Source organism: Leptinotarsa decemlineata, unplaced genomic scaffold, assembly GCF_025532065.1.
Source record: "Leptinotarsa decemlineata unplaced genomic scaffold, Ldec_3_MD MMD2_tig00026358_RagTag_RagTag, whole genome shotgun sequence".
NCBI classification, from domain to species: Eukaryota; Metazoa; Arthropoda; class Insecta; order Coleoptera; family Chrysomelidae; genus Leptinotarsa; species Leptinotarsa decemlineata.
The window spans coordinates 6706221-6727420 of NW_027412703.1; the positions used below are offsets into that span (position 1 = coordinate 6706221).

The 21200-nt window shown below is 35.4% G+C and overlaps 3 protein-coding genes and 1 long non-coding RNA gene across 7 annotated transcripts in view; 2 read left to right on the forward strand and 2 right to left on the reverse strand.

Annotated features, from left to right (window-relative positions):
- Wdr81 (WD repeat domain 81) overlaps positions 1-6003 on the reverse strand; it is a 92439-nt gene extending 86436 nt beyond the window's left edge. The window contains exons 1-2 of one of the 2 annotated variants that reach the window (XM_074184622.1): positions 5451-6002; positions 4001-5398 (exon numbers count right to left, since the gene is read on the reverse strand). In XM_074184622.1, the coding sequence (XP_074040723.1) occupies positions 4001-5398; positions 5451-5551 (1499 nt within the window). In that variant the 5' untranslated portion in view covers positions 5552-6002. Of the gene's footprint in view, positions 1-4000; positions 5399-5450 lie in introns of both variants that reach the window. The other variant, XM_074184623.1, reaches the window with a different exon arrangement.
- LOC141486511 (uncharacterized) lies at positions 3026-3932 on the forward strand. Its single transcript, XR_012467897.1, has 2 exons — positions 3026-3602; positions 3651-3932. It is a non-coding gene; the product is annotated as an uncharacterized lncRNA (long non-coding RNA).
- A 10074-nt stretch (positions 6004-16077) lies between the features above and the next one.
- Positions 16078-21200, forward strand: part of LOC111510601 (uncharacterized) — an 83028-nt gene continuing 77905 nt past the window's right edge. For both annotated transcript variants that reach the window (XM_074184853.1, XM_074184856.1), the window contains exon 1: positions 16078-16252. In XM_074184853.1, coding sequence (XP_074040954.1) covers positions 16093-16252 — 160 coding nt within the window. In that variant the 5' untranslated portion in view covers positions 16078-16092. The remainder of the gene's footprint in view (positions 16253-21200) is intronic.
- On the reverse strand, positions 17847-20693 carry LOC111510603 (uncharacterized). 2 transcript variants are annotated; one of them, XM_023166526.2, is made up of 2 exons: positions 20511-20693; positions 17847-20455 (listed from the first exon to the last, which is right to left on the reverse strand). In XM_023166526.2, the coding sequence occupies exon 2, from the start codon at positions 20448-20450 to the stop codon at positions 19251-19253; it is 1200 nt and encodes a 399-aa protein (XP_023022294.2). In that variant the 5' UTR covers positions 20451-20455; positions 20511-20693; the 3' UTR covers positions 17847-19250. The 2 variants fall into 2 exon arrangements, with proteins under 2 accessions (XP_023022294.2, XP_023022293.2); XM_023166525.2 differs by having other exon boundaries at positions 17847-20462; positions 20511-20687.

The window sequence follows — 21200 nt, forward strand, 5'->3', positions numbered from 1 at the left end:
TATAGCTAAGATCGAATAGTGCGTAGTTGAAATGGGCCTGCAAAAAATTCATTTTCGCAAAATTCAGATGCATATTGTCTTTGTGGTAATTCTCACCGTTTAGAGTCAACGTTATATTGGTGATATGGTGATATTCAATTGGTCGAATATTGTTGTTTCACTGTTGACTTTAGTGTAATCATGATCTTTTTGGAAACATAAAATCACGGCCCATATTTCATTTTTGGCACCTTGTGTGAGAGCAGGCAGCATATGGAGTTCTCATTTTCTGAACGGTATGAGAATAGGACTTTCAGCTTGGATAGCTTTCAAAAGTTCCAATTTAGTTTCATCAATTTTTTAACTGTTTTTTTTTTTGTGTGAGCATTTACCATTTTACCATTTTTTATTCTTATTTGTGCTTTAACTGTTAAAGAGTTTGTTCTGAAGTGTTTCGTATTGTTAACACTAAGTAGATGAACAAGGCGGGTACGAGCACAAAATCCCATGTATTTTCTTATGGAGCTAAACTTTTAGCAATTTTCATGACATCCGATGGGAATCTTGTGAAACGCCCAACTCAAAATAGGTGTGTTTCGGAAAGTGGGAGTAAGAAACGTGTGACGTAATCGATGCAGGAATGAGTATCGGGGAGATTCGAAGAGCGTGGGCCCCCTTGTGACTCCGCCCTACCCGCTCGGACCCCTTGGTACTCCGCCTCATTCCAAGGGCCCACTTGGGACTCCGCCTCACCTCTCGGGCCCCTTTGCCACGTACCAGTCACGTGGTCCTAATTAAAAAAAGTTTATCGGTATTAGATTGGAACGTAGGTCGTTGGCGTGGTAGATTTTGTCCTTAGCCTAGACACCAATGTGGAATATTGGAATTAATTGCGAATTGTTGATATTTATAGCGGTTGTTTTATCGGGATCGAAATTGACTCATTCTCATTCTCATACTTGACCGCATTTTTTGATTTCCGTAGAATATTAGGGTAATTGAGACGTCATTGTCATGTAGAATATAGGGAATTATCCTTAGATTTGGGAAATAATTGATGTTTCATAAGAGGTATCTGTGAGAGTGAGAGAGACACACACGTGTGACGTAATAAATGCAAAGAGAGATGGAGATGCTATCGACGTTATACGTCGCTAGCGCAAGCATAACAGTTTCGCTTGTAAAATGAATCATTGTTTATGGGACGATGTGGCGTTGTCGGTTTCAAAATTAGGCATGAACATTTAGGAATACGACTCGATAAAATTGTATGGTATTGAAATGACGACTAGAAGGGTCTTACGTTTTAACGTGCGTTCCAACATGTCAGAAGGACACTAAATCGTAACTTTGTTAACCAAGTTAGCATCATCAGGATAAGGAGGAGATGGCACCAAAGACGTAGAGGAGATACGTGTTGTGGAGTTATCGTGGGAGCAATGGGAGAGCGAAGTATTCGACAATGAAATTTCAAAATACGTTTCCTTGGGTACGTTTCGACTGTTTTGAATGCGTTTCGATCGTTTTGCAGCGTTTAATCATCATCGTTTCGTCGTCATTGATATTTCGAGCGTTTTGCGTGCGTTTTGGCCGTTTTGCGTGCCTTTATTCGTTATCGTTTCCTTTTCCGTTTTTTTTAAGGACATATAATCATTAGACGGCAAGGTTTGGTAAAAAAGAAAAAATAAAATACATCATTTGAGGACAAAACATGACAGTTTAACGAGGCTGTAATGTTTTAACGTGGGATCCCCCCTCAATGTGTCTCAAAGTACATCATTAAAGAAAAACATAGCGGCAATGTAACGGACATTAAGTGGAGCATACAGGGTACGTCAAAATACATAATTTGAGAAAAAACATAACGGTTTAACGAGGCTGTAACGTTTCAACGTGAAATTCCTAAATGTGTACAGTCTCAGAATACATCATTTAAATTGAAGGGGTTATATTTTTAGGAGTGAATAATACAAACTGAGTAGAAAAAAAAAAGTATCTTCTGTATAATTCAGTGTTCATATAGAAGTATTTGTTTCGAAAAAATTTTTTCTTTCGTGTAATTCAATGTTTATATGAAAGTAGCTGTTTCAGGATGACTTTCTTTCAGTTTGTGTCTGAAAGTTACTTCTCTGCATGATCTACACATCCATGTATAGAGTTACTTATTTTCAAATTGATTACTTCCTTCCTTTCTTTGGAAGATTCCCCCATCTTTTTTTTTGTATCAAGATGGAGTAGTAGAAAGCCAAAACCTTCCTATTCCAAAAACATCATTTAACTATTCAAATTGTCAGTTTGATAGAGCCTTAATGATGACAGCACGACCAGCTGTCGAAAGTGCTCGCATATAATCGAAGGTCAGATTTTTTATTTTCTTTCTTTTTTTGTAAAGTTTAAATGCTCTGTAGATAACTTTTTTGGACACAATGGTGCTTCAAACTACTTTAGTACGATTGGGGACACATAAGACTACTAAAATAAATTTAAAAAACCGGACATTTCGGTTAAGATTCGAAGTTATTAGTATTTAATTGACCAATTTTGGGTTTTTGTACTAAAAATCGTAAAAGTTCCCTTAAAAATAAAAAACGCGCTAGAAAATAAAAATGTTTGTATGAATATGTTCTACATGGGCTAGTGTATCACCCTCTTAAAGATTTGCACCCAGCTACCAAACACCCTGTATGTATGTATGTATGTATGTATGTATGTATATATATATGTATATATATATATATATATATATATATATATATATATATATATATATATATACATACATACATACATACATACATACATATACATATACATATATATATATATATATTACAATGTAGTTTTTCACGGATGGTGGAATATAATGTGTTGTTTTTCCGGGTGTTCATCCGTTGTGTACTATTCGATAGTCGACGTTTCGCCATCATCTCAGATGGCATTATCAAGACGAGTTACTGCTTCGCTTCGAGAGGTGTAACTGACAAACAGGGCAACAGAATTGAGGGAGACAACAAAGGCTCTGCGACAAAATGGCTATGGACCAAAGATCATTCAAAAGGCCATCGACAGACAAAGAAGAACCAAAAAAACATCTACTAGATCGACAGAAGACTCTCCACACGACAGACAATCTGTGACACTACCTTATGTCAAAGGTGTGACCGACAAAATCGGGAGAATACTAAGACGTAAAAACATCCGGACAACCTACAAACCGCACAAAACGATATCCAGTTGGCTGCCCAGACCGAAAGAGAGAATTTTCCTAGAAAACCAAGGAGTATATAGCATCACATGCGAGGACTGTGGTCAACAATATATCGGTCAGACCAACAGACGTATATCTGCCAGAACCCAGGAGCACAAAAACTTGATAAGAACAAAACAAACCTCCTCTGCCCTCTTTCAACACCATCTACAAACAGGTCACAAGATTAATTTTGAGTCCACAGATAGCACAGGTGCAAAACCCAAGAATTCGACAAATCAGGGAAGCTATCGAAATCGAAAAGCAAGGCCTCATCAACAAAAGGGATGACTCACTAAACATCCCAAGGATTTGGAAAACAATAATTAAAAATAACCATCAAAGACAACCACAAATTGATAATGAACCATCGCAGGTAGGAGAACCGCCAGAAGCCATTAACAACCCTCAGGTGGAAAAACAGGTAGGAGAACCGCCAAAAGCCATCAACAACCCTCAGGTGGAAAAACAGGTAACAAATCCATACAACTTACGCAAGCGAAGCCATATAAAAACACCACAAGAAGAACCTAACATCAGTTACACCTCTCGAAGCGAAGCAGTAACTCGTCTTGATAATGCCATCTGAGATGATGGCGAAACGTCGACTATCGAATAGTACACAACGGATGAACACCCGGAAAAACAACACATCATATATATATATATATATATATATATATATATATATATATATATATATATATATATATATATATATATATATATAGTTCTTTTGTGACAGACTACAAAACAATTAATATTTATACTTACTTATACCCAAATGTGAGGTCAATCCAGTTGTGGATCGTTTCTGAAACATATACACTTTCTAAAGCTTCTCTATGTGTTTTTATAAAATCTTCAGGTCCAGAACACCAAGATGGTACTGCTAAATCAGCTAAATCATCATGAATACTTCTGAAAATACTTGCATCAGAGTAGAACTCTGGTATACATTCATCAGGGGTCCACTCTTGTATTCTTTGTATAGAACTAGGATATTCAGCAGGCACCCAAACTGTACGAACATTTTTACATAATACAGACATAGAAGTTTGTCTTGCCATGTAAACATAATATGTTATGGGAGAAAGAACATCTGAAACATGATGGGCTACTTGCGATTGGCAATTATTGTAAGTTAGATCTAGTTGATGATCTCCTTTATTCAGGCGGTATTTTGATTTTTTCAGATCTCTCCAGTTTTTACCACATCTTGATGTAAAATCGGTAACCCAGGGAAATACATAGTGACAGTTTGGATCACCCCAAACTCTACCAGAAAATTTGTTGAGAAACATTATATAAGTAAAGTTGGATATTTGTCCTTCAATCCATAACATACATAACTGTTCTAAATTCTCATCTGCAACCTGGACTTTATCATATGTCTGAACTCCACAGTTATCACTTTCCGAATCGGTATTAGGTTTTGAACTGTCATTTACACCGGTTTCAAGGTTTTTAGTTAAATTACAAGTTTCAACAAAATTGAAATCTATTTGAGGGAATACATATATCCACATATCCTCGCTTATATAAATGTCCTTTAATTGTACTTCACCCAATGTTAGCGAGCGTTCATGTAATGACTTCAGTATGTTCAGCAGCTGATAAATGAGAAATAAAGATTTTCCATGAGACTTTTCCAAAATTGCAGATGAAAATGTCACACAGTCACTCAAATTGTGCTTCATGTAAGGAAAATGTAACAAAAAAATAGCATTTCTTGTTTCCACGGCACAAGCTGCAGGGAAGATATTTAGTTGTCTCTCATATTGCATGGAATTGTTTATGGTCAATTCTGGATCATATGCATTGATAATAGAACAGCCATAAATTCTTATAATTACTTCTTTCAAAGCAGAATTGTAAGCAACAAGATTAACTTTAGTATCTCTTTCCGATTTTGATGCAGCATACTTTCTGTAAGACTCTCTCCATATATTAATAAAATTCCTTTGGAAAACAGATTCCATAAATTGTGAAAACAACGTTTTTTCTTCTTTGGGAGTTTGCACCCTTGGAAGTGGCAGTACATCACAATCTTTTTTTTTCATTACTGAAATGAATATTTTGACCCAAGATGAATCAATATTCTCTTCAGGCCATTTTTCCTGGGAAGATTTTTTTATAAAAACAGATAACTTCAAATATTTGATCAATGACCTGAAAAGGAGAGAAAATCAGAATCTAGAGAAACAAGAAAAAACTGACTAACTTTAGCCACAATTTATGAACTGAAGCTATGAATCTATCTTCTCTGGAAGTACTCTGAAGGTATGATTCAGGTATGCCTAGTTCTTTGAAAATCTCAGTCATTTTTCACTTTCAATCTCACACATATTTTTATAATCTTGAATTTTGAATGAAATGGCAACCAAAAACTATAATCTCTTTGCCACCACTATCAGTCTTGATCTTATTAGAAGCAATTTGGTAACACATTTCTGTGAGAAAAAGTAACATTTCATGTAAAAAGGTAGTATGAGCAGCTTGTCTTTGGAGACGGATCACTGGAATGTTTTTTCAGTATCCCTAATTTGTGAAAAATAAAATTGACATTGCCTTTTTTCATTCATCAAACAGTCAAAAAGCCGCTTTTCTTTGGCGACGGATCACTGGATAGTTTTGTTCAATGTCCTTAATTTACGAAATAGAAAATTAGCATTGCATTTTTCCTTCCTCATATAGTCAAAAAGCAAATAATGTTAATCACATATCCGATAAACAAATAAATAAACATCACAAACACGAAACTGTCACATATCAAAATTGTCCGTTCTTTGACCACAGAATACATTCCAAAAGAGCACAGAACAGGAACCATGAACTTTTTTAATAGAGAACACTGGAAGGTGATTTTCATTAACTGAAAAAAGTGTCGAGTTGTTAGTAAACGTGAATATGGTTAAATGGAGCTAATATGATCAAAATGTCGGCATAACAACCTGCCGAGATGACATCGCGACATTTACTCAACCCAAATCAAATTATATATATAGGATAAGTTCCAAACAGTTTGAATTTACCGTGAAAAGTGGCATTAAACACCACGAACACAGAAGATAAGTCACAGAAACTTGATGATCAAATCAAAAAGGTTTCAGATGAGTGTCTCTTTTGTATTCTGTAGGATATTCTGTGATTATTGTGACAGAACCTATGCCCAAGATGAAACACTCTTGATGAAAATATAACTGAAAAAGAAAATAAGGAAAAAGGTAATTTGGCAACATGATTGGTCAAAAAGTAACATTTTGATACTGAATCAACATCAGGGATAACACTGACTACTGTCACTTGATGAATGGAGATTTCACTACAGTAAAAATAGTGCCCAAAAGTGATCGAGAGCCTGGAGGAAAGAATATTCAACTCATCGGTGTCGAAAGTGCTTACATTTCATTTTCTTCTTATCGTATGCAACAGAACCTCTGCACATGCGCAGTTTCTTATTTCTAATTTCCACTTTCATTACTATGGTAATAAATATATCACTCTCAACAGACACTACTTGAAATGTAGCAGTTTCCTGGAGTATAGAGGTTTCAATCGAAGTTTCAACCGTTGATAATGATGTGAATGTATGTGAAATTTCATAGTTTATCTTTCGGAATCCTTACAAGGAATTAATAAAATAGATTGAATATTCTGGAAAATATACTGCTTTCAACTCAAAGATTAAACATTCATTTACAAGTATAGGAACATTTCATTTTACTACTTGTCCAACAAATTTGAAGTGAATTCTTCATAATTATATAATCTCAAGCATTAAGCAAATATACATATAAATAAATGGTTTGTTAGATGATCAACGGACATTTCAAATATCTGAACTAACATTTTGAAATGATAACTGAAGTTTTATTTTCAGTACGGAATTATGACTATCATAGAAATTTATACAAACCTTATCACACATTGGCACATTGTGCCTAAATCGGCACAATTGTACCCCAAATACCAACACTGTCTATCCATTTAGAATACGAATACGAACACTGCAGTCGTTTATGAAATGCCAAATTTGTACTACAGTTGGAAATAAAATGTACTTAATTGAATAAAATTGTACTGAATTCTTCTTCGTATCAGTTAATCTCGATTGTTAGGACTATAAGGCCACATATGAGTAAAATATAACTGGCCATTCTACTGTTTAATTCTTCTACTGAAACTTCTTGAATTATTATGGAAATTTTGAAAAATGCATTTTCTTTCAATTTCAAACCAATATTTATTTCTTCAGTTTCAATTCCAGTATCAACCTTTAACTTGAAAGTTTTTCCCAAAATGCGAGTAAGCTTGCTGCTCAGTTTTGAAAGTATTACCTTTTCAGCAGAATCAGGAGTTATTTTCATTTGATAGTAGAGGGAATAAGAGAGAGCTCTAAAGTATTCCCTAGGGGACATCGCTACGTTGATAGTTGTGGTGGTGACTCGTAGAATACCTCATCATAATCATCATCCTTTCTCGTCGTTTCAACAACATCTTCGAGTAGTAAAAATTATGTTTCTTCAAATGCTCGAGATTGATCGAACGGTTCCGTCTTTATTTAATGTTTCTTCTTCTCCTTCTTGACACCGTCACGTCTCAAATGGTCTACTGATTTTTTAGAGATTTCAGCAATATCCTTCAATGGTTTCGATATAGATTGAAAAATCTTTTGCAAAGATCCGTTCTCTTCAGACTTTTCCAATTCCAAAGCTAAATAATTTTTTCTTACACTTTTTGCAATTTCGTTAAATTTTTTTCTTGCGCACAACATCGACTTCTTTACTGAGCGGTTTCATATTGAGAAATAACGTTTCCATCTCTATTCACGCACATTTGTGTACTTGTCGAAGCCTTCTCGATACCGTCCCTTATTCAAATCACATTCCTTGACAATGATAAAAGTTATCACGCTAACATTCGACACACATTATCTTGAATTCATCGAAAGACATGTCGGGGGAAACGTGTTCGTCAAATAAATGTTTCAAATTTATTTTTCATCTTGCTTGAACAATAAAATCATGTTGCAATTGTCGCGTATCAGTTGCTTGGGTATTTTGGGACACACATATTTGGCATCAATGCCCTTATGTCGGCAGACGAATTTTCTGTTGACCATCCATCGTAGGCTACATCGTCGAATATGAAAATGGTTTGGCCGCCTCTGGACTCTGAATTTCTCCGTTGTCTTGAAATGGGAAATAATCTACTCCTTTGGTTTTTTCCAATATCTCTCGAAGCAGCTGATATTTAAGTTGATAGAGCGACTTTGAGTACATGTAGCCATTTTCTAATTTGGCTCCATTCGAATGAAATAATATCGATAATGCTGTATTGGTTTTTCCATATCCTGATGGACCACATATGATGGCGCGAAACGAATTGGGCAACAACTTGCCGTGATTATTCCGATACTTGACACCATCATACAAATAGTCCAAGTTGTCTATGGGTGATGTATTGTCTTGCGAAACGACTTCCATGTTCTGATCGGTGTTTGGAGATTCACTTCAATATTTAGCGTGAACATTAACGCCATCCATCATTCTCAATGTTGACCTACTACTCCGGTGCAGGTGCCGTCAATTTGCTCATCAACAAACTCTCGTTCGAATTACATTTACCTGGTGATTCGTTTTGCGAAATGTAAGATTGGCATGGAGTGAACCTTTCGACGTAATATGCTCCAACAACAATATCCTACTGATATTAAGAAATCTAGTGCTTCGGCTTTTAGAGGAGCTAAAATGGCATTGAGTCAAACTGGAGGATATAAAAACATACAGATACCTATGATAATCCCATTCGAAGCAAAATCTGGAGAAATCTTATCGCTCATACTTATTTTCGCTGCCCTTTGAGCTTTGGGTTCTTTGTTGGAGGGAGCGAGCGCCATCGCAAAAACCATGATGGATGCAAAAAATGCCAAGAAGAAACTCGAAGAAGATCAACGCCACAATGAAGCTTTGGAATATTTGGGTTCTGGTTTGTACCTACGCAAAACACGAGGATATGGTCTGTTCCTAAAAAAACAACATCAACAACACAAAGGACGACATATTTAATTGTAGAAGCAAAAAAACTCCTGCTGAAGCTACCCCATAGAGCATTACATGATACGGACATTTAAAAATGTGCCCGTCAACCAGTGATGTTTTTCGGGAACGAAAAATTGTGCCAATACAAAAATGAAAATTGTACTAAATTACGTTTAATTGTACTACACTATGTAATATCATGGAACATCATAATAATATAAGTGTTCTGTGAATTTATGATCATATTATGAATATATGAATCATAATACAGGGGTGGGTGGAATTTTCATATCAAAACATGTACATAACACTTTTTTCAAATCGTCCTTTTTCTTGCATAATTTATTTTTCACATGATCTGAAAATAAGGCATCCAGAACCAGTGCACAATCAAAAAATAAAATGGAGATATTGCACAAATTATACCAGGCGAAAGTGAATGAAAGACAAAAACCCTCAACACTGTTAAGTTGACAGTTGACTCTGTTGACAGTGTCAACAAAACATCATTTTATTATGTTCATGGGTCATGGCCCATGGGGTCTGTTGTCGAGATCGTGTGTTTGACTAAGTATCGACAGAATGAAATACAGCGATATAAAATACGTATGCTGGACTGCGATACATCATCTGCATATTAATTCATAACTCGAGACTATTGTCTGTCTGTCAAATGTCGAATAAAAATTTTATTTTTTAGAAAAAGAAAGCAAAATTGTACTAAAATGGCGAAAGAGGTACTGCCGTACTGCATTTAGTTCGATTGTACTAGATTCAGTACAATTGTACTGCACGTAACATCACTGCGGCGTCAACTGATAATTCCGCATTTTCGAGGAGTCTTTATGCATGATGCGTTGCCAACTTGTGGTCCTCGGCTACAAGAATGTGCTATTGAACACTAGGATTCTCAATTGAATGTAGGCACTCATTGGGTAACTCACATTAAAAAAGTCGATGCTGTACAATATTTCGATATATAGCTTCAGTAATCTCAAACCTCCAATGGAATTGATACGATATTTTGGAAAGGCTATAACGATTACATATAACAATGATCAGAATCAAAATTTTCACCAAAGAAATTGCGGACATCTGTTTCTACTTCAAAATGCCTGCAAAAATGCTTAGAGATAAATCTGCGTCATCGTTACAAAAAATATGTGTAGCTTTCTGTTACAAAACTTACAAAAATATGTTATTATTGTAGAAATAAATGATATTTTCATTCAAAAATTGTTTATTAAAGGATTATATCAGTCATGTATATGATATTAACGCTAACGAGTCGTTCTTCGACGCTTTACATCGATTTCAATCCACCCATTCGATTGGATTCCTAATACAGTTTAGCTTTGCTCAATTTCCATTCGTACAACAGTATACCGAACATTGAAGAAAGCACAAAATTCTATTATTACGAAAACGGTGACACGACTAAACGAAAAAGTATCGATATTCCTGTTGGATCTTACGAAATTGATGATATCAAAAATTTGATAAGCAAACATATTGTACCCAAAACGTACCTCGAAATTCCTGAGGAATGTTTCTATCTCAAACCGAATGATAATACGCTGAAAAGTGATATATTCTGTTTGAAACATTCGATTGATTTCCAACCTGTAAATAGTTTGGATCACATTTTGGGGTTTTCATTTACTCTTCTCAAACCCAATTTGCATTACGCATCTGATCTACCTGCAGATATCATTAAAGTACGTACTATAGACGTAAATAGCAACATTACGTTTGGAACCTTCTAAACTGATACACCTATATACGAATTTGCTGTTGGTGTTGATCCAGGATACGCCTAATCACCTCATCTACCTACCATTTGCACATGGAGGCGAAATAAACAATATTACGCCGCGAGTAATCGACCAACATTATAAGCTCATTGATTTTCGTAACGAACAAATAATACATTTCATTAGTTTGGTCTAATATGATTTAAATTGATTTGAAATCTCTGAAAGAATCTGTAAAAATTGAGTTATTAACACGAGATGAAAATTAAAAAATTATTAACAATAATGAAAATTAACAATTAAAAGTTTCCAAACCAAGTTACTCAACGACGTTTCGATTGTTATTATCCACAATCCTCTTCGGGTGATAACAGGACTTATTCCTCCGAGATCTGACTATAGGTCATTCGAGTGCTTTCACCTATCTCCTCTTCTCTCCGCTTCATCGGTTTTAGCGGAAGCTGACCGTTTGGCGAGAGCTGCTAGTGTTCCGCTTGATTAGAGGTTTCCATATGTTGCGTAGGTATATCTACGCTTGCTTGGCTAAATGCGTTGTTGAACATATACACAATTGTCTTCGGGTGATAACTGAACTTATTCCTCCGAGATCTGAGAGATTACAGATTCTTTCAGGGATTTCAAATCAATTTATATTATTTTAGACAATGGAAGTCCTAACTAATGAAATGCACCACGAAACATTGTCAACCACCTTCCAACAAACGAAGAAATAATGATCTATTTGGAATTGAAACGGAAGTAAGCTATTTATAAAAATAACTCATCACCATACATTTCAACATTTTCCGAAAACCACAAAACGATGAAACCATACAAAAGGTAGAATGGCGGACCTACTAACCTTACGTAAAGTCTTTTCGCAACAATGATGTCATTGAAATCAACATTAATCAATCCGATGCCTATGATGTTTTGTACGATAGCCTGCTATTCATCAGCGGAAAAGTTGAGAGGACCAAGGGAGATGGTCGGGTGACCTTCGTGAACAATGCTGGTTGTTTCAATCTGCTACCTATTAGCAGAACGGTAAAGAATTGGAAGTGGTTCGTGAAGTTGTGAGAATTACCCCTAAGAAAATATGCATCTTAATCTTGCGAAAATGAATTTTTGCAAGCCTATTTCAACGCACAATTCGGTTTTAGCTACAAAATGATCAATCAACACAATCCTCTCATCAATACCGCCGACTTCACACAGAATTCTCTCTTTGTCATCGACTATTCCAGAAGGGACGAAAGCATCAAAAGTTCCAGTGTTGATGTAAAACTTGAAATCGAAGGATCTGAAGGATTCCCCCAAAATACACGAGCCCATTGCATCATTGTGTAAGGAACTGTCATTGAACACACTCCCTCTCCCACACCTCAATCAAAAAAAAGTTGAAACTTTAGAATTAGTTGCAACGATTAAGGATTGTTAGTACTGTACAAGTTGTCATTGGTGGTGGTGGTTGGTGCCTGAGAGAGCAGATGTCTGTCAGCCCCAGCAATACTATGATAATCCTCTTCACCAGGAGAAGAAAATTGGACGATCTAACGTCACTTTCCCTCAATAGTGAGGTCATTCCATTTGGAACGGAGGTGAAATATCATGGCATTGTCCTTGATAAAAAAACTCATCTGGAACGTCCACATGGAAAAAGTTTTATACAAAGTCAGACTGTCCCTATGGACAATATCTCATGGAATGTAAGGGAAATGATCAGCAAGAGCGATAAGAGAAAGAGGATAAAGAAATGGATCAAGGAAGAATGGCAGCGAGAATGGGATAACGGCATGACTGGGCGACTGCTCTACAGAGTCTGTAGAACAGTCGGGTATGAGTCACTGGATCTGTCGCGGAAGGCAGTTCAGCTGTTCACGGGGCACGGTAACTTCCCGGGATACCTGGCTAAGTTTAACCTGGCGCCGGAGTAGCCGTACCCCTGTGGATGGGGAGAGCCTGAAACGGCAGAACATGTGATAGAGAGATGCATGGACGGTGATGGAACTGGGTGGCGTGAATGGAAAGAACGTCTGGAACAAGAAAAGGGAAGGAATGCAGCTGAGAGATAGGAATGGTAGGAGAAATGAATGGACACGGGTGGCGAATGAATGGACAGAGAGTGTCGTGAGAGATGCGCGAAACGGGTGAGAGGCAAGCTACCAATGTTGTTGCTAAAGATGAAACGACGACGATCTTCCCAATCCAGGCAACCGTTGGAACACACGCTATCTGATTTGTGAAACTCCGACAGTTAGGGCAAAATGAATTGTTGAACAGAAAGAATAGAAATATGTGTATATATATGAATTATGATGATATGGTTCTTCCTTTTGATATGGAACAACTTGTAAATATTCATATATTATCTTACATAGAATTGTCTGGTTAAGTTTAATTTGTTAAATGGTGATATGTAAAGAAATGTAAATTATTTTGTGGTATTCAATAAAGTTATGGGTCTTCGACCCCCGTTGATTTGGACGAGCACGGGCCTTTTGGCAGTGGTGACGCTTGGATAGAGGGAAAATGCCTAGTTGAAAGGCTTTCGAGCCAGGACAGCTTAGGGCAATGTCATTATTCATGTCCCTAAGGACATATCGAAGGATTTGTGGTGAAACTTGGGGTTTTGGTACCAAACAAATCCGTTGGATTTATGTGATGATAGACAGACTAATGATAATTTATGGTGCAATTGCCTGGTGACCGAAGGCTTTACAGAAAACGGTTCAGGCGAAGCTATCTGGCTTACAGGGACAGGCTTGTCTGGCCATCAGTACCACACCGTCAGCGGCCATGGAGATCCTTCTAGATCTACCTCCTCTCCATATTTTTCTGGAGAGGGGGGTTAGATGGACTACATATAGACTTGTGTACATTGCCAATTGCACAAATCAATTTAATGCAGAGTGCAACAGACTGTTGGTTGACACTGGAAGTCACAGCATTCTGGAAATGATCTCCGACTTTATGCCCCCAACTGTAAACTACGAATTGCCTTATAAAGTATTGTTCCCGGGTAGAAAGGACTGGATTCTCCAGGAGAAGGAAATTATTAAGAGCAGATAGTTGTCGGTTCACAGAACCTTCCGGTTCCGGTGCAGGTGTTTTCAGTCGCAGACCCAGAACAGAGGTATCAAACTGTCTAGGAACCTATGCGACAGTATTTCAAGCGGAAATTCACGCTATTGAATTGTGGAGAGATCGGAAGAATCCAACCTCATACACACGTCAATAAAAATATTCTCGGACAGTCAAGCGGCGTTGGAAGCTCCGAGCAACGCCTAAATTGGTAGCAAATTGTCAAAAACGACTCTCCTCGATAGGAAGACTTAACAGATTGTCTCTGGTCTGGATTCCTAGCCATACTGGCCTGGAAGGCAATGAGGCTGCTGACTCCCTTACATGTCATTCAAAGACATGTTGCATCATGCCAATGTGTGGAGATCTAACACCGGCATTAGTCAACTACTTGTTTGGAGGCGTGAACATGACGTGCAATTGATTGGAACATCAAAGAGAGGTTGAAGATTTGTCTCTCTTCTATAGATACTTTCACGAGAGGTGTTCAAGTGACTTGGAACATTTGATTCCACCAAGGGCGGTACATATCAGAAATACGCGACGGACTGTGGCTGCTCATCGTTTTGAGGTTCAACTCAGTACACCTCGAACTTCACTGTTTCAAATGATAACCATAATTCTATTATAAAACGTAAAATGTCATGATTGGAAATAATATAGCTTGAAATACCTGAACTGGACGAAATACTCATAAATAAGTTCCTTGGAACTTTTTTGAGTGTTCTCCTGTTCACTTTGCCATCTAGTAGCCTTGACCTTGAAGTATTTTTTATGTCTGAAAATTCAAGAACATGAACATTGTTTTCCTACGAGTGAGTCGGTCGGGCCCTGTCGCTGAAGCTCAGACTCAGTCGGGGACGCGTGCCAGCATTATCAACCAATGACCATTCCCCACACCGTGTGGCAAGTGATCATAGAGTTCGGGAATCACATGCCCTAAACAGACACAGTGAGCCAAGAATGAGTCTTCTGTATTGGTCCGGCTGAGATTTCTGCCATCGTGCGACAAGTCGGCAAGATCTTGAGGTAGAGAGGGCATCATTCCACCATTCCAAGACCATCTTAATAAAGTGATTAGGATAGTCTGCGGAGTTCGAAGAGAAAATTTCGATATTTGATCCATTTTTCCTTCTCTTTTCGGACGATATTCGTCTCATCAAATATTTGTTGGAATCCTAAATATCTTAAAAAAGGCTTGCTTTACGACCCAGGCTCAGATGATCAAAACCGTTACAAATTTAATTACATATCAAATACACCATAATTAAAGTTTTACGAGTCATAGGGCCATCTTCAATATTAAAAAATTTGAATTGACTCTTATGTCAAGTTGTCATTATTGTTGTCAACTCGCGTGCGTTGGCAAAATTGAAATATAAAACAAGACCAACCATAGTGAAATTAACATCCTACAACCGTAAATTGGCCATAGGTACTGAAAAACGTAAAAAACTCTAGTAACAGGAAACAGGACCCAATATGAGATAATTGATGAAAAGGGAGACAAAATTGTAGATGACCTGAACAAAGCTGATTATTTCAATAAATGTTTCACTAATATTGGCCTGAACATGGCAAGTAAAATTGATAAAACAACTACTCCCATCCCCGAACAAAAAATAAATATTCAAGAGTCCCTGTTTCTCCATCCAGTAACACGCAATGAACTAATAAATCTGATTTCTTCAATACTTCTGCTGGCCCTGATAAGAGTACCTGTTTATTTATTGAAAAAATATCACCAATACTTTCTTGATCACCTATTTCATATATTTAACCAATGTTTTTTAAATGGCATGATTCCAAAGAAGCCATCACAACGCCTATTTTCGAATCAGAAAAAAAAACTTGTAACAAACTATAGACCTATATCGGTAATTAATAACTGAAACTTTTTGAAAAATGCATAAAAAATTGACTTGTTAATTTTCTGGAAAAACATCAGATTCTATCACCTTGCCAATATGGATTCAGAGAAAATATGTCAACCGAAAACGCCGTTTTTCACTTAGTGAATAAAATACTAAATAAAGCTAACGGAGAGAAAAAATGTCTAGCGGTGTTCTTAGAATTGGCCAAAGCCTTCGAAACTGTCAATCATGATATTTTGTTACAGAGGTTAGGAAATGTAGGAGTGAGAGGTAAGTCTCTAGAACTATTTGCAGATTATTAACAAGTCCGAATCCAAAGGGGCAAAATAAACGACACTTATAGCCAGACACAACCAGTCGTCATGGGTGTTCCCCAGGACACTGTCATGGGTCCAATAATATTCCTAATCTATATTAACAACATTTACAACCTGAAGGACTTTGATGGTGATATTGTTTCATTTGCCGATGATACGGCATTGATTTTCTATGGTAACACATGGGACTTTACTTATGCAAAAGCACAAAATGGACTGAACATTATATTCTCATGGCTGAATTTTAATCTCCTGAGACGACCTTTTTATCAACAATAAGAGACCAACCACTAGAGGGAAACATTTTCATGCATACCCCCAATTGCCAACCTCCTATAATTTGTTCTAGTCCAAGTATAAAGAAAACGGATACAATAAAATATCTGGGTGTGATGCTTGACCAACATGTACGCTGGGACAAACATGTTAGTTTTTCTCTACCAACTCAGACACATACTGAATAAACATTTATTACTGATGATATACGATGCATTAGCTGAATCAGTTATAAGGTACTGTATTATTGTTTAGGGTGGGTTGAATGAAACATACTTACATAATCTTCAAGTGATACAAAACACATTGCTTAAAATAGTATTGAAGAAAGATAGAAGACCTCCAACTGATAACTTATATAAGGAGGCTAGTTTATTCAATATCAGAAAATTATACACCTATCACTGTGTACTATGGACGTTGAACTCGCCTCTCACATATCTGACATACATACACGACACCAGGGCTATATCCGAGAGAACAACTAGTGTTCCTTTTTGTAAAAATGTATATACCCAAAGATTTGTTACTTACTTTGGACAGAAACTTGTCAATCAAGTTCCCATTGAACTAAGAAATGTATGTAAAATATATCGATGAACGCAAGAAAACAATTAGATCCTCCGTTAATCACAACTTTGATTTCTTAAAAGAAATATTTGAATCAACTCACTGAATCATATCTGAAAATATTTTTTATCTCACTTAGACCTGCCTCCTCTTTGCCTGATTGTCTGGTTCAATCCTTCTTCAGGTTGATCATTGCTTTCTATTAATTTTTTTTTACATAAAATTTTATTTCTTAATGAAAGGAATGAGTTTTTTTTCTCATTTACATTCATGGTTCTGTTCAGATCTGGGAAAATACTCAACACAAGCTTTGCTTAGGCGTTTCCCAAGAACTGAACACCACCACTTATTTATTGTTATTCATTTATTTATTTTTATTTACTGTAATTATTATTACATAGGTACATGCTAACATATATTATAGAAAGGAATATGTATCTGAATTGAATAAATTGATTGATTGATTGATTCTCTAGGTCTATAGATATCCTAGGTGGGGTATTTTTCTGACAAGACACTGCATTCTTTTCTTTTCATTAGCAATAAACAGTAGTGCCATTGCTATAAAATTCTGGAATGAACTTGCGTATTTGCTTGACAAAGTAGAAACATTCGAAGCAGTAATTTCTGACGTTGGTAATCTCTCATGTCAGGGACAAATAGTTAGTACATTTATAGGCAGAAATTGAAAATAATAAAACTGAAGGAAAAACAACATTATATTATCTTCAAGATTTGAAAAAAAAAAACTTTGAAAAATACAACGTATTTACTTCTTATAAATAAACTTAAGGCACCTTCGGTGGGGTAGATAAGTAACTGAATAAAATAATATAGTAATACAATAAAAATGATTTTCAAAAAATAATGAACAACTTTATCAATATTAAAAAAAAATAAAAAAATAAAGCATATTTACTTCTTATAAATGAACATAAGGCACCTTCGATGGGGTAGATAAGGAACTGAAAGGAATAATATAGTAATACAATAAAAATGATTTTCAAAAAACAATGAACAACTTTGACCTGCACCATATAATTGAAAACTCGATTCAGAAATTGAAACTGAAAATTTCAAAACGAAATGTTTCTAGTTACTTGTATTGAAAATGAACATTAAATTCTCTTGTTTTGTCATGCTGACTCATCGGAACTGATTTTTGGGAGTTAATTCTGAACAATTACGCTGAATAAGGACAAGTTTACAATATTAGTATTAAGTATAGAGATTCCTTGGGGTTTCTGAAAAAATATTTAATTCGTATGGGATTTACGAAATCAGCTGCGAGGATAATGATAAGAAATATGTTGTTCAAACCAAACGACTATATTAGCTCGCTACAATGTTTCGCATGTTCGGTTTCATAGACTGGAGAAATCTAGCATCGCTCAACATGCCATAGCGAACGATCATAGAATAAGTGGGAAATGTTTAAAATGTTGAGAAAAGTACATGACAACAGGTTTTGGATGCCTTCCAAAGCTTGGAAATCGAAAAGTGAGGAACGAATTCTATGAATAACGACAAAGGTCCTATTTCGAACAGACCTTTGTTTGGTCTTATACGTCATAATTCTAAATTATAAAAACAGATAAATATTGGAGAAATTCACTGAAATGGAGGAAATACATAAGAAATTAGAGGTATAAAAAAAGGTAGTATAGCATAGTTTCAATAACAGGTAGTAGTTAGGTAATACTAACCGATGTAGCTAGGTAATGCTAACAGGTAGTAGTTAGGCCACTAGCATATAAAAACACTAACATAGTAGTGAAATTTTAGCCGCAATGATCCCCTGAGTACACTAACTTGGTTAACAAAACGCGCGCCGAGAAGCCGTAATTTTTGTTCGGCTGTTGGGAACGTGTTTTCAATAGATTCAGTGCATTTAATCACTGTTAAACTCTCTAAATGTTAGCTAGCCTTCAATCATTTATATACATTGTAATCAATATATGTATTCAAATACTGAATATTGAATTGTATTTCATCAATTGAAAGACAAAGTATTGTAAAATTGAAATCACAATAATTATCCTGATTGAGTTTTTATCATGTGATAATTCAGTAAATGACAAGAGTATATTTAGGAAATCGAAAGGCTAATTACTATGACAAAGTTGTATGTGACGCTCATAGTCATACAAATGGACCTCCTTGTGACAAATACTGCAAACACATTTCGATAATTTATAACTACAATAATAGAAATCAGAACGATCACTTAAAAAACAAATAATGTTATTTATACTACAATGGTAACTTTTGTTCATAAAATTATATCTGTAAGTTTTGTAATCCTCTTCCATATCTATAACTGTTTCAAAAGTATGGTCTTCCATATGAAAATCGAAGTGTCTGAGAAGCATTTCTCTGGATGGACATTCAGTAAAACAAATGTGACAAACAAAAATTCGGAAAATATGTAGTTGCATGTGCTGTTTAAAACTGAATTCACAAGGAAAGGATATATTACACAAACGACAGAAAGATTCATGAACGTACATGTGATTTTCAAGTTCTGTTTCTGTTTTATAACCACTACCACATTTACTACAAAATATTTTTGTATCAATAATAGGCATAATGGAATTTTTGCTGGTATCTGAACAAGACTCTGTATCAGAAGTTATTATCCTTAAATCAGTTTTCTGTGAAATATCATGTTTTTTAAAGGATTTTTTTCTACAGTGGCATGTATAAAAGTATCCATTTTTTTCATCCAAAGATTGCAAGTCTTGCATTTTTGAAATATCAATGCAATAATGACTCATTTTGCTTCTGATGACTTTCTTACGTTTCATTTTCTTTTTAAAATTTTTTGAATTTGCAGCACTTTCTTCTGAAGAAGTAGAAGTTAAACATCGTTCTTTATACTTTGCGCTGGGTAAAACTTCAGCATCACAATCACTTGTTGCAATGTTTCCTTCATCATCAATCGAAGGTACAGAGTATTCTTTGCTATATTCATCAAAAGAAAACTCCATATCAATGTTACTTTTAGTGTCTCCAATTATTATTTCATTTTGGCCACAAAGAATACGTATATTGTCAGTTAAATATAGAGTTTCTGTATGAAGAGAATTTGAACCAAGTTGAATTTTTTTACGAATTTTCTTTGGACTCTTGTTTAAATTGCCTGTGTTTCGATGCTTGGTTATTAGTGGAGTCCCTCGTGATAAACTTACTTTCAAAAGTTGTTTCACTATTTTGAATTTGGAATGATCCTTGAGATAATGAGCAGTCAATGATTTCAAAGTCTGCATTTGTTGGCGACAGATCAAACAACAGACCAGATTCATATTATCTGAAAACTATGTTGAGGCATTATTCAAAAAAGTTTTAAATGTGCAAGCTCATACCTAATTTTACAAGATCAATAACTTGAATATAAACTGTCAATGGTTGATTTCATTAAAGTATTGGAAAAAAAAATTGGATAACTGAACGACTGGTATATTTGAACTACTACCTTCATAAGCGTAAATCACACAGTGAGCGACTTCTAGTGATAACAACCTTAAGCAAGAATGCTTGACCAAGTCATGTAGAAATCAAATATAAAAGCTATTGAAATCTTTACTAGATGGTGATGATAATTAAATATAAGAAAATATCATCGTTTGGTTGTAATATTTTGTTTGTTAGATACTTAAAGCAGATTGTTAGTTACAATCGTTTACAAAACGTTTCGTTTCGTAGGTCTCATCTGCTTTCTGCTTCTAATTTTATGAGTTTCACTTTCAAGAATACGAAGTTCAGACGAAAAAATAAAAATATTATTAAATTTTTCCTTGCTTTTTGGAAGATTTCTCATTTTAAAGATCTTGAATAAGCAATATCACACAAAGAGAAAATATAAATATGATTTTTTTTTGGAATGCATGCAATTTTTCCAATTCTACATTCATTTTTTCATTTTGTTCCTTTGAAATAGGTATATTGTCTTCTTCATTACTAATTATGGCGTTAATGCATCTTAAAAATAAAAGTTTTGAATTTTTTTTATTATTTCATAAACCCATAGAATTAGAACGATTGAGAAAAACACT